Source organism: Melozone crissalis, unplaced genomic scaffold, assembly GCF_028551555.1.
Source record: "Melozone crissalis strain CALT ecotype California unplaced genomic scaffold, PUWL_Pcris_2 ptg000081l_1, whole genome shotgun sequence".
Classification (NCBI taxonomy): domain Eukaryota; kingdom Metazoa; phylum Chordata; class Aves; order Passeriformes; family Passerellidae; genus Melozone; species Melozone crissalis.
In genome coordinates this window covers 3,277,714-3,300,211 of record NW_026535858.1, presented here as the reverse complement: position 1 = coordinate 3,300,211, position 22,498 = coordinate 3,277,714, and the positions used below count along the sequence as shown (strand labels likewise).

The window sequence follows — 22,498 nt, the reverse complement described above, 5'->3', positions numbered from 1 at the left end:
CTGTATTAGCTGAGCATTGAAGAGGGTTAAACTGGATTAGTCTTCACTTCCATTTAATATTTGAGTTGTACCTGAAGAAAAACTTTTGTGCTTGAAGAGCTGCTAATTATTTTCCTAAATGTTTCAGGTGGTTGAAAGGAAAGTATCACTTCTCCATTAAAAACCTCCCATCACATCTGCGGGCAAGCAAAGCTCCTATTGAGATACTAAAGCATGCAGCAGAAACAGGTTTCAGGTTTAAAAAAATTAAAATTGGGTAACTGGCCTTGTAAATAAGGAAAAATAAAGGCAGGTGTTTTCCCCACACTAAGTAGGGATATGAACCTGAGAGAAAAGAAAAAAAAAAAAAAAGCAGCATACTAGTTTTCCTGATTGCAGGATCACAGTATTGTTGTGAAGACCATAAAATATTAAAGAATACCCTAATGGATTTCTGAGAATAAAAAGTTCTTGGCTAAAGGTTCATCAAAAGCTCTCAATACATTTGCTTGATTTTTTTTCCTTTACCACTATAACTCCTTGCAGAAGCATCAATCTTATCAGACTGAAATTTTAGCACAAGCACTACCATGCAAATGTTCAGTAGATAAAATAATTTTCAACTCCCCAGTCGGTTATTTGAGTAGGGTAGGTAAGATAATCCTGCTAGAGGTACATTTGTTTTGTTAATTTATTAGAATTTCAGGACAAAAGTTACGTTTGTGTTTCTTCAAAGCATCGTGAAAGACAATATGTGTTTTACTTCAAAAAAGATGTTAAAAACAACTCAGAAAAGTACAGAAATCATTTGCTAATCTCAGAAAAAGCCTGTGACATAACAACACATCGGGGCAGCAAGAAGCATGAGTTTTTCCAAAGATCTATTCAACTTTACAAAAACATTATGCTTTTGATTTTTTAACTTTTTGCTGACTTGAATGTGAGTGGGGAATTGTCACCTAAGTGCCGTATTCTCGGGGTAGTTTGGCTGATTTAATGCTCAGTTTGCAACACGCTGTGATGGCCCAAAATTGTGATAATTTTGGCCTGAACAGAACTTTGAGGAAAGATGAGGCAAGGCTATTTACAGGAGCATGTAGTGACAGAAGGGGGAATGGGTTCTGACTGGAAGAGGATAGGTTTTGATTAAATATTAGGGAAAAAAATCTTCCCTGTGAGGGTGGCGTGGCTGCCCCTGGATCCCTGGAAGTGTTCAAGGCCAGGCTTGGAGCACTCTGGGATAACGGGAAGTCTCCCTGGAGTTGAAAATGGACGGTCTTCAAGGTGCTTTCCAACCCAAACCACTCCGTGTTCCTGTGACAATTATGTGTGGTAATGACATTGTGGTGGGTACTATTCACTGACATTGGCAATGTGCGTTAAATCCCACCCATACCAGCTGCCGTCAAGGGATGCTGCGCTTGCACTTACTGGATGAGAATAAACTCATACGAGACGATTCCTGAGGGCTTTTTCACCCGTCCTCTCTGGAAGGGGATGCCAGGAAGCTGCCAGGAGCCTAATTCGGGAGCGATTCCCGTTAGTTTTTATCCCTTCTTTCTGGAAGGAGATGTCAGGAGCGGGAGCATCCTGTGGGAGTGAGGGTGCGATGCGGAGCTGCCTCATGCCGGGGACCAGCCCGGCTCGGCGGGTCTGTCAGCGCCTCGGGGAAGGAATATCCTCCTCGGGGAAGGAATATCCTCTTCGGGGAAGGAATATCGCCCACGGGGAAGGAACACCGTCCGCAGAAACACTCAGGGACCCCGGCTGCAGCCCGAGGGGACTGCGGGGGCGCCGTGAGGGGACACACCGCACAGCAGCCGCCAGGGGGCGCCGTGCGGGCAGGCGGGCGGGCGGCGCGGGGGCCGCCGGGAAGGGGGCGGCGGTGCAGAAGGGCGGGAAGCGCGGGCGGCGGCGCGGGCTGTGCGCGCGCGCCATGAAGGAGACGCGCGGGTGAGGCGGCGGCGCCTTCCCGCCCTGCCCTGAGGGGACAGCGCCGGGCCGGGGGGGGACACCCGCCGGAGCCGCCCCGCGAGGGGCCCCGGCGGGCCGCGGGCGGCCGGAGCTGCCCTCGCCCACGAGGGGAGGAATTCCCGGTTGAAATAAATGGTGGAGTGCGGGTGGCGGGGCTGCCTCGCCCGGGTCTCACCGCGTGTGGCGGCGACGCCGTCGCCAAGCAACGGCAATGGCCGGCGAGGAACGGCGGTAACGGGGCTGCGCCTTGCTCTGGGGCTGCGCGTCCTGCGGAGCCCTGCGCAGGAGAGCCGAGCAGTGGCTGCCCGAGCCTCGGGGACGGGCACGGGGAGCGCTGAGCCGGCACAGCCGCCCGCGGGCGCCGCGCAGCATGAGCTGGTGCGGCAGCGGTGAAGGGTGGAGTTGGGCTCCCTTCGATGAAGGTCCCAGGTGGTGGGGATTTTCCTCCTTCCTTGTTTTCCCTGGGTGCTGCTGTTGGTTTGGTGGCTCAGGAGCCGGGCCGTGCTCGCTGTGCCCGCAGCGATGGCTGAAGGCCTGTGCCACCTTACCCCCGACCCTCGGTGTGTGGGGAGACACGCCCTGCGGCTTGGGGAGCTATAAGTGAGGGGCAAAACCCGGAATAAATCCGTGTAGGACGGCTTTTTGTGTAAAAGTGTGGTTTACCAGAGCAGATACACATTGGAGGTTTTTGCTGTGGTGCACAGGTTGTAGCAAGGTTTGGCAAAATATTAAAGTGCAGCAGGGCTCTGGTTTAAAGAGAAGGCTGGTGGGTGAATGGATGGTGTGCCATGTGTGTTAGGATCCATAAGATCCCTTAAATATGTGCTTATTTGCTTGAGAGAGCAAAGTAGGACTTCGTTTATTTCTTATTCCAAAAGAGGCAACAAATTCATCAGTTTCACTCAGTGAAACTTACCAGGTGCTGCTTCCCTCACCTCTTAAGGTGTGAGGTCAAACTATCAGTGATACGTGTAAGCAACTGAAAAATATCTGCTGTTGACTGGAGGAATTTTATATGAATAATATTTAATTAAAAATAAACATATTTGATGCTAATAGTATTAGGTTTATCTAATTGATACTGTGCTTTGCGTCAATCTCCAGTTATATCATCTGTAGGCAGAATGAGGCAATGAAAGGCAGGTGGTGCCTTTTTGTGCCTTGGAAACATCTTAAGTGCTGGTGTAGTTTAAATCCTGTCCTCGTTCTGTGCAAACTTTATGAAGTGCAAGCTGTACAATGCAAGCAATGCATAAAACATGGAAGCAGTTGCTGCTGTAGGTGTTTTAATTTAGTTGTAATGCACAGCAATTAAGTACAGGCTTTCCTCCTGTATTTGTTATGAAAATGATATCATGGGAAGGAAAATATTCATTATGAATATTTTTATTTATGAAGTGGAAATTGTCAATGTCTATAAACAAGGTAAATTAGGTCAAGGCCTGGTTAGGCTTGTAAATAAACAGCCTTTCTGACTGGGGACACCTGTTGATAGCACTACAGCCCTAATGCCTGCCTCTCCAGCTTTTTTGGAAAGCAGAGAGAAGAAAGTTTGAAAAACTGGCTTGGAGAGAGGAAAAGGGGGGGAAAAACCCTGTGTGACTAGAAGCTCTGTGTGTAATTGCATAAGTACACTTAAAGAGAGGGAAATCTCTTTAAGAGAGGGAGTAAAGGCAACAATTAGAAATAAGGAGCTGTGCAATAACCTGTCTTCTTAAAAATCAAGTGGTGAAGCTTGCCTTTGAGCATTTCCTAATCTTTTTCCAGCCGCATGGGGTCAGGTACCTTCAATAGCTATAAATATGTTTTGTCTAACCCAGCTGATCTTTGAAGCTGTACATGTGTGAAGGAGGGAAATATCCTGCTGAAATAATGGCACAATTAATCCCTTGAGCCTCAGGGTCTGGCCCCTGATGAGCATGATGAGAAATTTGGGGTGTCTCCCCTTTTGGTGCTGGTGTTTCTGTAGAGGTGCATTAAGCACCAGTTTTACCTCCAGTCCCACTCCTTTCCTGGTTTCAGCTGGTCATGCAAAATAAGGAGCTTTTCTCCATTTCCCCCTTTCTAAAGCAAGGGGTTTATATAGTAATACACCAAATTTATTGCATCAACTCTGTTTAACAGACCTATATGCTTTACAATCAACTATAATGCCCTTCCTGAATCAGCAGAAACCTAACAAAAACGTTTAATTAAAAGAAATTGAATTGTTTTGTTTGGTGCTAGCAGGAAACCATTTGGAATATCCTTAAATTGAAACTGACATGTCCAAAATTTGTGCTATCTGTAGGGTTGTCCTTGGTGGGTTTCAAACCTTTTCATTTCCCAGTGATCAGTTCTATAGGCTGGAGCAATGCAAATAAATTGTGTTAAGGTGCCAGCATCTTGGATGGTTTCTTACATCCATAAATGCTTTTTTTTTTAAATAATTGTGACTTCCAAGTGAAGTCAAGTGTTCTAAAAATGATAAGCAAGATTTTTTTCCTCCTTTCTCTCAACATGGGGTGAAAGGGCAGAAATGGATTTGTGAAGTGTAAGCTAAGGGGTGTTTTCCTAAAAGATTTTCTTGTTTCATGTACTCATTCCTGTGTTTTCTCTCAGTACTTCCAGGCAGCAGAACCAGCCTCAAGGGCACTATGGACTTACCTCTCCAATTAGCTTGGCTCCTCCCAGTGACAAAGACCACATCCATACTCAGAAGCTGATTGAAGCAATGAAGCCATTTGGGGTGTTTGAGGATCAGGAAGAACTCTATCACAGGTATGACAAGGCTAAAATTTGTTAACCTCTTGGGGTTTTTTTTTATTTTATTTTTTTAAGCAAACTTAGCATGAGTTTTCTTTACAGGACAACTGTTCTTGGAAAACTGAATAACTTTGTCAGAGAATGGATTTCAGAGCTTGCTGAAAGCAAGGTAAGAATTTTTTTTTGTTTTTGTCAAAACAGCTGAAGCCTTTTGATTTAAAGGCTAGGCTGCTGGGATCTGTGCTGAAGTTCAGCTTTTAACTTCTTAATATTAAGTAGAATTGTAGTAACTGCCACTGAAATAAGTTGTGAAAGATATTTCAAGATCAAGATCTCACAGTCTTTGGGGAGCTGAATAAATTCCTGCATTGGCTCCATCAGTTGACTCGTAGCTGTTAACAAAGCCAAAACAAGGCATTGTGGATGAGAAGGATGCTGAAATTGGCACTAATCGTGCCCCAGACAGCCTACAGCACTCAGTCTAGCTTGAAATGATGATTCTAGACATGCCCTTTGAATGGCTCTTAGGTTGTGTTAATTTCTGTGCCTCTGCTGCAGGGAGGTCTAATAATAGGTCTTAATTTGTATAAGTTTATAGAAGTACTGCTACATCACTTATAATCTTTTTTTGGAGTTGCAAGCTCAACTTATTTCAGAAAAACAGAATCAAAACCTAATAAACTAAAATGTAAGGGAGTGAGAAGACATTGCTTATGCAGGCTGTTAGAGTTTTTCTAAACAACTTACATGCACAGAGGGTAATGTGCATCTTAAACTTTCTCTTCTACCCACAGAACCTTCCCCCTTCAATAACAGAACAAGTTGGTGGCAAAATATTTACATTTGGCTCCTACAGACTTGGAGTACACACCAAAGGTAGTACTTTCAGAGCTGGTCATAGCTCTGGTGTTGGAAGGTGACTTCCAGCAGTAACAGGAGCAATGGGATCTCCCTGCAGGTTCAGACATCGATGCCCTTTGTGTTGCTCCCAGTCACGTGGAAAGATCAGATTTTTTTCAGTCATTCTTTGAAAAGCTGAAGAATCAAGAGGAAGTAAAAAACCTGAGAGTGAGTAAACTCTCTGCTTGATAGATTGTGTAAATTTTGCAGTAAAAATATTCATGTTAAAGACTTGCATTGATAGTGAATATCTTATAAGCCAAAATTAAATCAGTTTTGAGTACCCTCCAATACACTGGTTTATGCAGCATGAAAATGTTGCTGTCCAGCTCTTGGCTCCTTTCCCCAGTGAGCACATCACAGAAGAGTTTTTGTGGTGCCTCTCCCCTCCCTGTGTTTTGGCAATGAGCCAAATAGCAAGGGTGTCCCTGAAAGCTGTGTTTTCACCTTGGGTGTAGGAAGGGCTTGCAGCCACTGATACTGATGGCTTGTTGTGCACTGTTTGTTACAACACACAATCAGCCTCTCAATCTCTTACCTAAATAAAATCTTTTAGTAAAATCTAGTGTTGGTACCCTAACAGTGCTGTCCCACCTGAGAGTTATTAGCATTTTTTGTGGTTGGAAGGAACTTTGTACTGAGTAGTTCAGTGTAAATTCTGTATTTTATCACAGTGTAGGAAAAACTTTAAAGTAGCAAAAGGATATCTTGTTAGAAATACCCTCTCCTTCACAGGCCATTGAGGATGCATATGTACCTGTTATCAAATTTGAGTTTGATGGCATTGAGGTAAGAATTTTAATTTTTATTTGGATTTTTTTTCACCTTTAAGTGAGAATTTTTTTCCTGCTTTGGAGTGGGATAACTTTTTCAGGATTTTATGATCCTGCTGTTTTATAAGTTTATCAGTACATTGCATCACATTTAGGGAACTGTAATTAAACAGCCAGACCGTAACCTGTCCCAGAAGAAGTAAAATGGGATCTTCTAGGAAAATAATCCCCTGGCAAGCGTGGGAACATGAGTGCCATCTTTTTTTACACCCGTGCTGCAGGCCAGGGTAGCCTGCTTGGGTGGCATTTATCTCCCAAGGATGTGCAGAGTGGGAGGAGAGGCAGTGTCCTTGCTGACTCCCTGAGCTCTGACAAGAGCTCCCTTTCTGCAGGGGATGATGTTTCTGTTGTGCTTCCCTGCACAAATCGCCTGATGTGCTGCTGCAAATCAAAAATAAAGTCCCTGTGAGACAAACAGCATGGAAAATGAAAAGTAGAACTACTCACTGGACTCCTGCCTCTGTTTGTCAGCTGCAGGAATCCTTCTATCTGGAATACATTTCATGTAGAGAATAAATACCCACTTGCTGTAACACCTAAGCAAGTTACTGCTTGGTAATTACTATCATGAAGACACTCAAGGACCTCTTTGTGGCCTTAGTCTGCTACAGACATTCACAGAATAATTTGCTTGCCCCAGGTTATACTAAAAACCAGATGCTTAGGGCCTTACAGCATAAAGGAAATGCTTTCTCATTTGTTGAAGTGTAGTTGAGGTGATTTTAATTTGTCTTAATTTTATGGGTAATTAAAAATTTCCCTTTAGTAGGAGTTCTGAGTTTAGAATAATCTTTCCAAAAAAAAAAAACAAAAAAACAAAAACCTCTTCCTTTCCTGAGCTTAAAAAAAAGAGGTGGTTTTGTAAACAAATAGGGAACTTAGAGCGGTTTTCTTGTTTTCTGGCAAATAAATGTTTATCTGTGGTCCCCTAATTGTAAATACAAATGTTAACCATGTGAATGACCAAGTGTCTCTCCCTGGTGTCCTGTTTGCAAGCAGTGCTGCATTCTAAGTCATGTTTGACCCTTTTTCTCCTGAAGATTGACCTGGTGTTTGCAAAGCTCTCTCTGCCCACGGTGTCTGATGATCTCGATCTCAGGGATGACTCGTGCCTCAAGAGCCTGGATATAAGATGCATCCGGAGCCTGAATGGTGAGCACGTTCTGCGCACCCTTGTAGGGACATTTAAATTGGCACACAATGCACATTGCACGACCCACATTCTGTACAGGATGCAGAAACTGATCTCCAGTGTACTTGAGTTCTGAGGAGGTGACCACTGAGCCTAAATTTAGGTATTTCAAGGAGTTGTGTGTTTACATAGACTTGTGGCTCATGTTTGTTTGATTGGTTTGTGAGCAGGTGCTCCAGCTTGCCCCAGAAATTCAGATGACTAAGTAGGGCACTTGATAAGAATGTATGAAGGATAAACAAGGTTGTTCATTAAAAAAAAAAGTAATTAAAATACCTGAAGTCTGACTTGCTCAATGTTTAGCTCCAATTGGTTTAATGGTTGCTGGCTGTCAAAAGAAACTTAGCTTCTGGAATCACAGAATATTTAGACTTCTGGAATCACAGAATATTTAGGGTTGGAAGGGACCTCTGGAGATCATCCAGTCCAACCCTCCAGCTCAGGCACGGCCACCTGGAGCAGCTGACCCAGGAGTGTGTCCAGGTGAGTGTTGAATCCCTCCAGACTGGGACAGTTCACAGCCTTCCTTGGCAACCCATTCCAGTGCTCTGCCTCTCTGTAATGTAAAGTTCATCATGCTGAGGTGGAGCTTCCTGGCTTGTAGTTTATGGCCAAAACATCCTGTGGGGAGGCTTTATTTAAAATTTGTTAGTTGTAGTCTAAACAAAGCTGCTGAGGGCACTGGTTAACTAAAGTGATGCTGAAGGTTATGTGAAATTGATAACTTAATACAAAGCAAGTACTCCAGACCTGTTCTCCTGGACTTGAACCACGAGCTGTTGATCCAGTGTAGGAACACCTGAGCTGTGCCTGTTGCTGGGAACTCGTGTGCTTCCCCTTTTGTCCCGCAGGCAGCAGGGTCACAGATGAAATTCTGCGCCTGGTGCCCAACCTGGAGAACTTCCGCCTCACGCTCCGTGCAGTTAAACTGTGGGCAAAACGTGAGTGCCAGAGTGCTTTGTGGCCTTTGAACCCTTCAGAGGCACCTCATCCTCGCTGTTGGATGTACCTCAGCTTTGGGTTGCTATGTAAATGACAGTTTTTGTATTAAAAGCCTTTCAGTTTTGGTTCATGGTCTGTCCATGTGGTTTTTTACTGGAGATGGAGCTCAGCGAAGAGGGGAGTGCTTATGAGACACTGCTGCATTGCTTATCAGGAACCTGACTACAAATGATAAAAATTCCCAATTAAGTGTCAAAGGAATAACAAAGTCCCATTTGCCCACATGGCTAGAGAAAGGTTCTGCCATTCTTCTAGTACTTTCTCTTAAGGGGAATTGAAGTGAAGCAGTAGGTGTAGCAGCACAAGCAAGTTTCACAGTAGCAATATTCTGGGACGTGGTGTTGTACTGATTCTTTTTCTCATCCCTGTAAGGACCAGCAATTTGGCCTTGCTGCACTGCAAAAATAAATTACATGGAGGCTGAAATGGATTAAGTATTCTATAGATTGTGCAGCTGGTGCTGCAAATTTGAAAGACCTCAGACTAACTGTGTGGTATCCCTTCCAGGACGTGGTGTTTACTCCAACATCATGGGATTTCTTGGTGGAGTCTCCTGGGCCATGCTGGTAGCAAGAATATGTCAACTCTACCCAAATGCTTTGGCCTCTACTCTCGTTAACAAGTTCTTCTTGATTTTTTCAAAATGGTAAAAGTTGATTATTTTAATTTGCATAAAAAGTAACACTTGTAGTTATTATATCAAGATGTACATTGACAGCATCCCATGCAGAGCTCAAAATGGACACTTCACTGGTTTTTTCTTCTACAGGGATTGGCCAAAGCCAGTATTGCTGAAACGACTTGAGGAGAGCTTTCTTAATTTACCAGTCTGGGACCCCAGGGTAGGTAACCATTGCAGTCAGAGGCAGTAAAAGTTTGTTCTGCCCTGGCTGGTGCTGAGCAGAGCTGTTGTAACCTCGCAGGTGAACCCATCAGACCGGTACCACGTGATGCCCATCATCACCCCAGCCTACCCACAGCAGAACTCCACCTACAACGTGTCCGTGTCAACACGGGCAGTCATGGTGGAGGAGTTCCAGCGTGGTAAAGTACAATCTGTGCTTGTCACAGCCTCATCCTGGCTCCATGAAACCATGCCATCTGAACTGGTTTTGTTCAGTGAGGTGCTCTAGGTTTAAGATTGCTCTGGGAAATATGCCCAATGCAGGCAATAAGTTTTCCAATAAGCTGTTGTGAGATCTGCATTTTGTCAGGGGAATTCCTACTTCTTTTTTTCTGTCAGTTACTGTTACAATCTTCTAAACTTTTAAAAAAGTCATAAGATTTTTTAAGAGATTTTTTAAAGAGATTTAAAAAAATAGTGATAAGATTTTCCACCATATTTGTAGGTCTTGAAGTTACAGATGAGATTCTCAAAGGAAAATCAGACTGGTCAAAGCTCTTTGAACCACTGAACTTCTTTCAGAAGTACAAGTATGTATGAAATCTGTTGTCTGACCTTGAAGTTATTTGCTTAGTGGTTAGCATGATGAGTTTTAACTAGGGGTCTAAATAGAAAATTGGATTGATGTTTTTCAGTTTAGGGCTTTTTAAAGAAACTGGAAGTAATTTGGTATGTATAAGCATAGGGAAGATGGGAAAAGCTGTCTTATGCCACTCACAGCATTTTTCCTACCAAGAAAAAAAATTATCTGATGTTTAGAATGTAGAATAAAATCTTGAGATAGTGCACTCATTTGCCTTTCTTCTTCTAGACATTACATTGTGCTGACTGCCAGTGCCTTTACAGAAGAGCATCACCTGAACTGGTAAGCGCTGCTTTAAATGTGACTCCAGTGCAAAACTGAAACTCAATTCCATGTTGCACCGTATTTTTGTTAATTGTATTAACAAATAAAGTCTGTAACTATGCAGCTAGGCATGGAATGCACCCCCTTCCCTCCCTGCTTTGAAGACCACTGTTCTAGAGCCTTACACTTCTTTTCATAAAGAGTTTTACTGTAATATTTAAGGACTAGATTGCACTGGTGTCTAGTCAGCCTGTTCTGGACCTGCTTTTCTTCAAAGAAAGGAGATTTGCTAATAATTACTTGTTTAACCCATGTGAATGTGCTGAGTCACTGTGAATTTTCAAATAAGGGGAAATGTTGAGGAATTAAGGCACTGTAATGTGTGTTTATTCACTTTCCACTGGGTTTCTTTGTTAAGAAGTTAGTACTTTGCTTGCTTTGCTTAAGCAAGGAAGCAAAACACCTCTCTGTAACAGACACCCATTCTGGGGGCACTTACTTTTATTTCAAAGTTTGCCTTGTGCCTTAAGTGAAATAATTCTTGTGCCATCTCTAAAAGATAGCTTAATGTTTAAATGTAGTTTTAATAAGTAATACCTTTTATCTGAACTTTCTAAAATATTCACCTAAAAATCTTATCAGCTGCAGCTTGGTATCAGTCACAGTTGTGTACTACAAGGTGTGTGGGTAGAGGGCCAAATAATTTTTAATGTGAAATGTTCCTGAGTGAACAAAGCTTGTTGTACCTCACAATAAAGACAAGGGAAATTCTGCCTGTGGTAAGAGCTGATGGTTTGTTTTTTTCAGTGACAGAAATAGAGGCAAATTTTCCAGTTTTGTAGCGTGGGAAAATAATAAGCAGAAGATAAACTTGCTTCAGTCTATTATAAGGAAAAGTTTAGTTCACCAATTCTTGAGTGGATTTGGAAATAGATAATATGCCTGTTATTCATCAACATAAGATGTTTTTGAAGAACATACAGATTTGTGACTGCTTTTAGAGTTAACAGAGTTTTAGGCAGAAGGCTGAAATGCCAGTACTTTATTGAAATTAAAGCCCTCGTGGTCATGATTCATCTTTTAGGGAAGTTTCTGAGGGGAGTGTTGACTAGACGATTTGTTTATTAAAATAACTATTTTTACATTTTCACTGATTTTCTGCAAGAAGAATTGCATCTTTACTGGGGTGTAACTGAACAACTGTGCTTGAGCCTTTCCAAAACCACTGTTCTCCTTGAAAAAAAGGAGTTTTGCTGCACCCCAGAGGTGCTGGGATCTGCTCCTGCTGTTTTCATCATAGGTTACAGGTGGGAGTGTTGTGTCTCAACTGTGCAGAGTACATGTAAAACTTACTTGTCTCTGTCTTTAGAAACAGCAGCACAAATGTCACTGAAAATATCTCAAATTACAGTGTGTGTGATATAAAAGATTTGGTGTCTGCTCAGCTGTATGAAACTTGGTCCTTGTTGATTGGTTAACACTGTGTTACAAAAAGGCATCTAACTGCTGAGCTGGAAACAGTAAAAATTAATAAATACCTCTTGTTTTTATTAGGATTGGCCTGGTGGAGTCTAAAATCCGTGTGCTGGTTGGAAACTTGGAAAGGAATGAATTTATAACTATTGCACACGTGCAGCCGCAGTCTTTCCCTGGCAATGAAGTTCTCTATAAACAGTGAGTTTTTTTGCTTTTCTGAAGTACACATTGGCCAAATTGCATCTTCATTTTCCTCGGTTCATTGATGATAGAGGCTCAGTATGTCTCTGGTAGGGTCCTGAACACATAAAATCTTTTTAAAGAAGGGAGCACTTCAGGGAGAAGTGCTCTGAGACATTAAGTCTGGGTTGGCTGTAAACTGAACAATTAAAATGTACCAGAATCCAAGTGACTGCTATCTGTGCCCAACTCAGGTTTTGAATCTGTCTCTTTTTAGGAGTGGATTTGTATCAATGTGGTTTCTTGGGCTTGTGTTTAAGAAAGCAGAAAGTGCGGTAAAGACTAACGTTGATCTAACACATGGGATACAGTCATTCACAGACACAGGTAAGGCTCTCTTTGTGCTCTAGACTTGTACAGTGTCATTCTTTTTGTTCCAGTGGAAGTTGCTTCACAAAGTACTACCTTTTGTTATTAGATAGCTACATATGAAAGATTAGCTTCAAAAACACGTTGTGTTGACACTTTGTCACAGTAAGGCCATCTTAAAACAAAAGTGTGTTACAGTCATGTACTGTGTACCATATGTGAACTAAGTCCTCACAAAAGTGCATTTCTTGTAGGGGACAGTCAGCTGTGAAGCCCAGAGATGCCCGTTTGCTGGGGTAGCTATACTTGTCAAACAGTAGTCCCACTTTGGAAGTGGGAAGTGACTGTGTCAAGCTCTGAAAAGAGTTGTTGATGCCTATTGATGGTATTTTTCCAAGACAGTTTGTGTATCATGTCTTCCCAGAACTGTGGAAGTCACTGGGTTGTCACATAGTAATTACATGCGTGTAAATTTTCGTGTCCAAAGTCTGATGCTACTTTTGATAGATGTAGAAATAAATTAATATTGCAGGTGTTGTTAGATAATGCCAGAATAATAAGGAAATTAGGCTATTCTTCGGAGTGATGAATGTGTTTGGACAAAGAGTTCTAAACAGTGTAATCCTGTAAATGTTTGGAGTTTTTCCATAACACCAGCAGGACTTCTGTGTTGTTTTGCTCAGATGACATGAGTAAGAGCAGTAAAACCCAACCTTCTTCATAGCTCGTGCTTGGGATATGAGAAAAGCACAGAAAAATGCATCAGAACTCTCATCTGAGTTACAAGCCAGGCAGGGTGATGTCCTCAGACTTGCACTGCTATCTGTACTTGCATGTTACATCCAGTGGCACCACATTTCAGTGGCAAATGTGAATTATGTTAATGAGATTTATGTGCTGCTGAGAGGCCAGAACTAATGGTAAATCCTCTGTGCACAAACATTGTTAGTGTGGCTGTGTGTTCTTGCTTTAGCTGTGTGCTCTCACAGCCTGTGGTATGTGCTGGGCGTGGGGTGTGAATCCAGAGAGAATTGAACAGAAAAGCTGTTGCTTGAGATGTGGCAAACCCTTTGGAATGTGTGGGGAGGACCAGTAGTTGTGTGCTAGAGAGCTGTTACTGTGTGCCTTGACTTTGAGAGAATAATTTCAGAGGGCAAAGATTAATTTCAAGTTGAGGAGCTCAAGAATAGAAGGCTCAGTTTGGAGGGCTTTCGTTCAGTGAACTTTATTTCCCTTTTACATGCAAGCTATTGAATTTCATTTGAAGGAACTGTCCATACTGGTGTGTGGGCTCATCTCTGTGCTTTTACTTCACTTCTGGTCTCCTGTGGAAAGCCTTTGGGTTGCATATCCTTGCTTTGATTCCCACTCTGTGTGTCAGTAAGCTGACTTTCCAGTTATGCTCCAGTGATAGGCCAGTTAGATAAGCTTATCTAAATATGACTTAACTCTGTAATAACTGTTGTGCTGCTATAGCCTTTGCCAGTTGCATAAAAGGCTGTTTGCAGGCAGTGGAGAAAAACCTGTTTAAATTGTAGTGAGTTTAAGTCAGATGTCCCTAAAACCCAGTCTGGCTTCCTTGGACAGATAGAATTTTTAAATGCAAATTTGAACTCAAACAGCTGTTGTGGCTGGGCTGTAGTGAGTGTGAAATGGGCATCACAGGTCACAGTCACCTTTTTGTGGTGATGGGAGTGCTTGGGCAGTGTTTTGTGTTAAATTAATATGGGAACTCTTCATTTGGGCTGGGCAGACATGTTTCTAAAGAAACCAAATATAACTGACCAGCACTAATGCAAACATCCCCACTAAGCTCCAATGCTGTTTTTGATGTCAGTTTACAGGCAGGCCAGTGCCCTCAACATCCTAAAGGAAGGTATGAAGATTGAGGCAACTTATGTGAAGAGAAAGCAACTCCATTATTTTTTGCCAGCAGGAACCTTACAGAAAAGAAAGAAGGTATAATAAAAATCCAGCGCTTCTGGTAATTTTTAATAAAAGCTTTAATGATTACTTGAAGACTTTATTTTTTAACTGTCGTTTCAGCAAAGGGTGTCAGATATTAGTCAAAATAATAGTGGACTTCAGTGCAAAAGGTCTTCTTTAGGTGAAAGCTGTTCGGATGGTTCCAAAGACAGAGATTCCAGAACACCCTCTAATTCCTCTTCGTTAAATAAGATATCTAAGTTGGACATCTCTACAGCAGAGACAGAAAGGTTAGTGCCATAACCTTGGAACTGTGGAGAAGCTGCTTTTAACTGACTCACACTGTAAATGAGTCTAGGGTTTCTAGTTTGGATCTATGTGGATCATAAGCATTTGGAGGGTTCTAAGAGCTTCAGGAACAAAGCTGGAATCTCCATTGGGCATGTGGTAGGAGACCAGGTTAAAGGAATCCTTGAAAAAAATCTAAATAATATCCATGAACATGTAGGAATGGAGAACTTGACACCAGGGAAATTTAGTCTCGAATGTAAGTCTTCACAGGTTAGTGGGTAGCTTGAAGCTGAAGTATTTTATGTGCAAATGAGTGTTCTGTCTAACAAAAAGTACTGCTAATGCCAAATAGATTAAATTCTAATGACATACTGATTTTGGTGTCAGAAATACCAGAGCTGCTGCTGACTTAGTGGAGTGGTATGAGAGCTCAGGCAGTAAAAGTCTGTCACTTCCTGGGAAGTCTGTTTATCCCTAAGCACAGGAAGGATATGTAATCTTGAGAGCAATTGCCCAATCCTACCAAATGTCTGATACCTGCTCTGTTCAGAATGTTTGATACTGTAGGAGTCACATGAAAAAAAAACAAACCACAAAAAATTGCGTGGACATCTGGGTAGAACAGAACAGTGTTCAAAGCAGCACCGTGAGCTGGGTGGACTAATCTGGGAAAATATATCAGCACATAAAGACTCAGTAAAGAAAAGGCTTGAGTTTAAATCTGCAGTCTGAAATCCAGCAAAATGATGGTCTGGTGCTACATTGCCTGGGAGGTTGTGTTGTTTAATAGAGCTCTGACAAGGGGCGAAGGAGTTGGTGTTTGTCTTGCATGCGCTTTCTGGAAATGACATATACAGTATCTCACAAACTAGCATTTTATAACTCAAGTGTTTGACTTTTATAGAAATGTTGAATGTCAGAGTTGTAGTGGTGCCAACAGTGTAGCTGAGCCATCCACGTCTAAGGGACTTTGCATTCCTGTGACTGACCCAAGTATGTATTTGAAGTGGTAGGTGGAATGTAGTTTTTAATTTGGTGGCCAAACTCTAAAAGCCAGGTGTCTCCTGCAGAAATGGAGGCTACAGTTGCACTAAGAACACCGGGACCTCCCACTGGTTGCACCATTCCAGGATATGACACGGTTTGTCAACTCAGAAAGTGTTTTGTGCAAGAGCAGCATAAATTAAGTGGGACTCTAATCACGGATCCTAGGAGTTCTTCACCTAAGCAGCATTATTCACCAAGCTCTAAAGTATCCCGTCCACCAACAGCAGGAGAGTGCCCCCAAAAAGCCATAGATGGAGAAAAGGCAAGAAGGGGGGGCTAGCCCAAGGAGGGTTGAAAGCAGTGTTGATTACTGATGTAGAACAAGTTAAATAACTGAAAATGAATGCATTCATACATCCCCAAAGGGTTTGGGAATCTAAATTTACATTCTAGTTGGACTAGAATGTAATTGTAATGAATATGATGTGTAAATATTGACATATTTTCAAGATCTGGCACTTAATGACTGCTTCTCATCAGGTGCCAAGTTATCTAAATACTCCTGTGCTTACTGCAGTGACCAATTGCTGAATGAACTGTCTCATCTGGAAGCAGTTCTTAATTCAAGAAAAAACTGTCTCCAAACAAAGAAGATATGAATCTTATGACTGTAAAAGTATGAGCTAATCTGTTTCTGGCAGATGCTTTTTGAGTGCCTGTTGATAGTTGTGCTGCTTTAGAAATCAGCAGCCTACTTGATATGTCATTACTTCTGAAATGATACTGTGGAGTTTCTTGTTAGATCTTGGTTTGTGGAACTTCTAGATCAGTATTTAATTTGTTTTATTCCTATGTGTAAATATCCTTAAGTAGCTGTTCTTGGAGCTTGACCTCTGATTTGAGGCACAAGCAAAGAACAACCAGAAAAAGAGCCCTCAGTTTTGACACTTATGAAGAATCATCTTGTAAAACTGTAATCTAGTACTGAATATTGCAAGTACAGATTTCAAGGTATGGGTAGTAGGGCTTTTTCAGAGGCTTGAAATAGGGTAACGGTGGACTTGTGTAAATACTCTTTTTAGAATGGCCCCTAATACATTAAATGTGTTGACTGGAGCTGTACCCAAATAAGAGAATTTTAGCCCAGCAATTATTTTGAGTCTGTGTATTTTATTCCTCCAGCTAAACGTGTGGGAGTCGGATTTCACAGAAAGTGGATACCCTCAAGATGGGAGGAAGAGAGCTACAAAAAATGTAATTTTTAAGTGATTTTACTCAGTGGAATAACTGAAAAGCTCAATAGTTCAATGATTAGACTGCCTCACATAAATTCTCTGCATGTTTACTGATGGAAACAAAAATACACTTTTTAGTTTAGCTTATTTCAGTCCTCATTCCCCAAATATTACACTTGTATGACCTATCTTTTAAATGTTACTGTTATTTGATTTGGTAGTGTCTAATTCATTTCCATGTTTGAAATAATACTGAATTTTCTTTTCAAAACTATTTGATTCACTGATGTAAATTAAAACTGCTGTAAAGACTAAATCCTTTGGCCTCTCAGAGGGAAGATAGAGAGCTTTGCTAATCATGGTGCTTGTTACTGAGGCATAAACTCTTGAGCGCACACCCTCAAATAAAGATGAGATCTTGTTGGTGAGGGCTGAAATACCTGAACCACTGTCTGTGTGGTTTTAGGGCTTCAGGATACCTAAACCCACGCCCCATGGGGTGGAGGTTGTTAATGCATGTGTGATTTTAAGGTATCCTCACTGCCAGAACTTGCTGCCTCTCAGTCAGGAACCTGGCAATACTGCCTAACAAATCCCTTCTGGCTTTTTTAGGGTGTCCTTGATGGAAAATCCATGCAGATTCCAGTGATCACATCAAGATCACAGGTATTTATTGTGCATTTGTATTCGTAGGTAAAGCAGAGCCAGTTTTCATTACATGTACAAAGATGTATGTACCATTATACTTGGTGGTTTGAGGATTAGTAGGGTTTTGCCTGTTGTGCTTCCAGCAAATTGAATAACTGAGCAATGACCTTCACAAAAGCTGAAGTTTCCAAGTTTTGAACTTGGCAAACCACATTTCCATACCCTCAGACACTTGAGTTTGTGTCCTGGTTTGGTTTTCTTGTACTGTTATCAGTAGTTGTATACTGATTTCTGTGATGAGACTTGGAAGCTTTGAAGTCTGTAGGTGACTAACTGCTCTGTGTCATGTAGAATGTTGTGAAATTGAGGGCTGTAAGGCTGGAAGTGGTCCAGACAGTAGAGACTCTGTTTTCTTGATCCATGGATCTGAGAAAAATCTTCCTTTACTGTGCTGTTGAGCAATTCCCAGCTAATTTCCCCCCCCCCCATCAGGGATATACTGGTCTCAGTTCATGCAAGAAAAGAGTTGTGCAGAGGGGAAAGTGCTCTTCCTCTGGATATGATGGTAATTAAATAAGTGGTGTGGTTAAAAAAAAAAAAGGGCTTCTCTAAAAATGGGTTTGAGCCATACAGGTTTGGTACATAAACAACGTTACACAAAGAATATTATATTCAGCTAGGAAAGGGTTTATCTTCTGCTACTTCTGAATTAACGAATTTAAAGTTAATTCAATAATTAATTAAAAATTCCTTATTTCTTTTTTTTTTCCCTGTGGCATCTGTTTGTGTGTTACAGAGGCTTTCCAGTAAAGAACTGCCAGATTCTTCATCTCCTGTTCCAACAAATAGCATTCGTATCATTAAAAGATCCATCAAACTTACCCTTAATGGGTAAGTGGTTGATCTTCAGGTGAAGAGGATAATCACTTGTTACCAGTCCTTATTCTGAATGTGTGTTGTAGTTACTAACAAAGGTACAAGGGTACTGTGGCCCTGCTGTAACTGACCAGCTGAAATCATGGTCTGATTTTTTACTGCTGTTGGATGCTTGCTTCCTTCTGAACTACTCTTTGCATGTGCTTGTAACAGTTACCTTTAGGAGTTTTTAAAAAGTCTAAATTGTCACCAGCTGAAAGAGCTACAAAAGCCAACCTGTCCTGTGCCTTGGATTCAGAATGCATAAATACCACCAGGGTTAATTAGTTGCTGCAACCACATTCTGGTTGTGTGTCAGCGTGTCCGAGCGTGCTTGTGTTCCTTTGTGCTTGCCTAATTGATGTGCATGCATTGTTCTTCTCTCCAATTATTTTCCCATTTGGCACACCATGCACTCCTGTGCTCCTCTCACAATGGTGCTCAGCTTCCTTGCAGCTTGCCCCTGCCTTGCACAGCCATGCACTGCACAGGTGCTGCCTCCCATGGAGGCCCCTAAATGAGTTCAGTATTGAAGGAAATGCAGCAGAGGATGCTACCAAGGTATGGAGATTAGACAGACGTGTCCCATGCTCTGTTATCTGATCCTTTTCTTTGTCTCAAGACTGCTCCAGCATGAGACTTGAGAGGTTTTTTTGTGTCACTGGGTAGTAAAGCCCAACTCTGAGCACACAGCAAAGATGCACTGAAACATGCAACAGCTGAGGCTGTCCTGCCACTACTGCCCACCTGCAGGCTGCATGCAGAAAGTGGCTTCTGATAAACCCTGAAAGCTGTTCTAAATGCTTACATGAATACCTGTCCTAGTCTTGAGTCTGGTTCTGTAAACTGATAACACTGCTTACCCAGCTAAGTGCATTAGGGGTTTTGGGGGGTGGGGAGAAATTCTAATTATATGAAACAAGTATTATGCTATTTCTCTATTGTAATTTCAATTTGATGGTTTCATAAGTGAACTTGTAAGTTGTTTCTCCAGAGTATTTTTGTATGTACTGTAAAAAACTCTCTTCAAAGTGAAATTTAAAATCCTTAGTCTCTTTTTCTTTTTTCTTTTTTTATTTTTTTAGTGCAGATGGGATCTGCTTAAAAAAATCTAAACAACTAAACCAACTCTAAAGGGATGGGAGGAAGACAGTGCCAGAAAAAAGCTTTCTACAGAATTTTAATGTCATTTAGGTTGAAAAAACCTTTAAGTTAGAGTCCAGCTGTAAACCTAACACTGCCACATCTACCACTAAACTGCCATGCTAGAGTAAATCTGAGGAGACCAGGAGCACTGGTGTGCTTTCCTGCTTCTGCTAGCCCTGGGGTTTGATTTAGTGCCCTCTGCATTTTGCAGTTTGTGCAAACTGCATGACTCACCCCAAGTCCCAATTTGGTATGCAGACAAAGATATCCCTGAATTGTTTTAAAATGAGTTGCTTGTCCTAAAGAGCAAATCTGAGCTCTAAACATCATAAGTATCCACCTCAGTGAGGAGAGTGAAGGACTGTAAGGAAATAAGAGGTGATATCTATCTTGTCGTGTTTTAACTCCTTAGCATTCCCTCTGCTGCCAGTATCCCAAACCCTTGCGGAAAGCATGGCTACATTTATCACAATCTACTTGGTTTTTTTTTTTCCCTTGTTCTCCGTTTTCCACTTGTTTCAAGTGCAATTTACCCCTTAGAAATTGACCTTAGTGAGTTTTAGGTCTTGTTCTTCCTTCTACCCTCCAAAACCTCCAAAACTTAGACTGCAAAGCTTTGATTCAGGTTAAAATTAAGAAACAGTACCCCTATTACTTAAGTAGCTTTTAGCAGAAGTACACCTTGGGTTTATCAAATGGTTGCCTCCTTTTTGTGACCTGTTCCAAACCAGTGGCACTCAAACATTGTCACTTCTGTGTACCAGTTACAGTAGGTATACAACTTCAGCACCTGTGTAAATACAAATCCATCATGAATCTGGAGGAACTAAAGCTGAAGTAGGTGATAAGATAAACAGCAAAAGGAATATGGGAAGTGTTTTGTAGTAGACTACAGTCCTGTAATATTCCCATGCTTTTAAATTCTCCCACATGAGTGTTCCAAGACTGTTTAAGGGATGATTTTCCCATAGGCTCTATGTCAGCACATGCACTTATGCAGCTATTCTCCAACTAAAGTAACCTAGCTATGGGTATACCTTTACACAGATCATTTTATTTTGCTCTTGCTTTGTGGTTAATCTTCTAATTGCTCTTTATAAATTTTATTTTATTTTCTTCCTCACTCTTAGGGTTTTAAGAAGAATGTTCAGGGTTTTGAGAAGAGCATTCAGGAAGAATTTAGGTTACTAGTTTCTCAGACTTGATCCATTGGTGAATTACACGTCTTATCTTAATGTGTCTTGACATATAAGGATGTCAAGTGTGATGTCAAGTGACGTCAGTGTTCTGGAGTTTCCCTGGATGCTGCAGAAGCTCGATGCTGCCCCAGGACTCTGCAGATTAGAATTCAGCTGTTTGTAAATAAAGTTCAAACTTACTCAACTCGGGTGTTCTCCTCTGTTGAAGTGATTGGAAGGGAAGTTACTCCTGCGTGAGGGAAGCTCTTTGCTATCAGACTTCCTCCAAACGTTGTTCTTTTCTCTCTGCTTTCTTAGCTGGTTGCTGGGTGTCTGGCTTGAGCATGGGTCCCTCATCTCAGTCTCTTCCGAGAGGAGCAGCTCTGCATTGAAATGGTGTCTGGTCAGTAACTTTGAGCAAGAAGTTCTCTTGCAGGAGTTAACATCTGTGGTTTTACTTGTTAGGTACAAGCAAAGAAGCAGTTAATGTGAAGTCACCTACATTTTGGCTGTAGCAATTGAGTTTCCTGTAGAAAGTGAGAGTACTTACTTTTTGCCTTAAGGAGGAAAAAGCAAAGAGGAAAAAAAGGTATCTTGAAATTTGTTAAACTTGGTTGTGGGAGAGAGGGGGCTTACTAACCCTGTCTTATGTAACACTGAGTGACATAAGCTGCTGAGCCTGAAAAGACCAGCAAAAACTCCTGGCTGTATTTTAGCAATTACCTCATCACACTTCTTATAAAGAGTGTGATCCTGTGTGTTATTCCAGTAAGCGAAGAGCCGTGCTCGGAGGCTGCAGGCGAAGGGCTCATAGCCAGCCGGGTGCTGCCTTCTCCCTGCCCATCCCGGGGCTGGCTCTGGGGGCTCTGGCTCTCCCCTGCCCGCCCCCGTGTGTCCTTTCTGTTCCCGTCCCACGCCCGGGCTGCGCGCGTGTGACAGTGCCGCGTGTGGCCACCGCGGAGCGTCACTGCCGCCCTGGCTGCTGCCGCTGCCACCGCCTGCGGGGACACCACAGCCCCCGATGTGCCTGCCTCGCCCTGAGTGCCCGGGGGTGGTGCCCACCCTGCACTCCTCGCTGACTCCGTGGATTGTCCCATGGATGAGGTTTCTCCATCCATCATCTCCCCAGAGTGTGGCCCAAGGGCTCAGGGCTCCAGGCTCTTGGACCTCGGGTGTGATTGTGGGAGGATCTTGGCAAAGCAATAGCCTGGGGACTGATTTTTCTCTTATTCGGGAAAATACAGCCTGTTAAACTCTCAGCTGTCTGACCTTCAAGAAATTGATATGGACTGCTCATCCTTGAGCAGTTCCTCTTTCCTGGGAAGACACTGTCTGAATCTGCTGTCTTCTCCCAGCATTGTTTCTTATTCACACCTCATCTTTTTCATTTCTTCTGATCTCAGACTCTTCTTGCCTGTTTTCCTTTTCTCTCTGATGATTCCAGTTTCCCTCTTGCACCTGAGTCCCTCTTTCTGAATTTGAACTGGGTAATGCATTATTTGGTGGTGATGAGTAAAACTCCCATGAGTCCTGAAACTAGAGGAGAAATAACCTGCCCTGTTTCAGTTTCAGCCTGGCAATCAGCTGCCTTCTGTGGGCACCATCTACCTCACTCTCTGCGTGTCTGTGCAGTGGACAGAAATCTGAAAATTTTAGCTACTAAAAGCAAGTCTGGCAAACATGCAAGGTCAATCTTTTCCAAGGAAGAGCAAAAAATCCCAGTAGTGACACCAGCACTGCCTCCTCGCTAAATTTCATGTCCCTGTTTCTG

General features: G+C 42.3%; 1 protein-coding gene across 1 annotated transcript; it reads left to right on the top strand.

Moving 5' to 3' along the window:
* Window positions 1-2,323: 2,323 nt before the first annotated feature.
* PAPOLG (poly(A) polymerase gamma) lies at window positions 2,324-20,740 on the top strand. The gene is made up of 23 exons (XM_054290362.1): window positions 2,324-2,382; window positions 4,555-4,713; window positions 4,801-4,867; window positions 5,493-5,574; window positions 5,657-5,766; window positions 6,334-6,387; window positions 7,472-7,583; window positions 8,475-8,564; window positions 9,133-9,271; window positions 9,395-9,467; window positions 9,549-9,669; window positions 9,975-10,059; window positions 10,341-10,394; window positions 11,931-12,050; window positions 12,310-12,419; window positions 14,239-14,360; window positions 14,448-14,617; window positions 15,523-15,611; window positions 15,689-15,927; window positions 16,788-16,859; window positions 17,453-17,506; window positions 18,285-18,379; window positions 20,680-20,740. The coding sequence occupies exons 1-23, from the start codon at window positions 2,324-2,326 to the stop codon at window positions 20,738-20,740; spliced, it is 2,337 nt and encodes a 778-aa protein (XP_054146337.1).
* The last annotated feature ends 1,758 nt before the right edge of the window (window positions 20,741-22,498 follow it).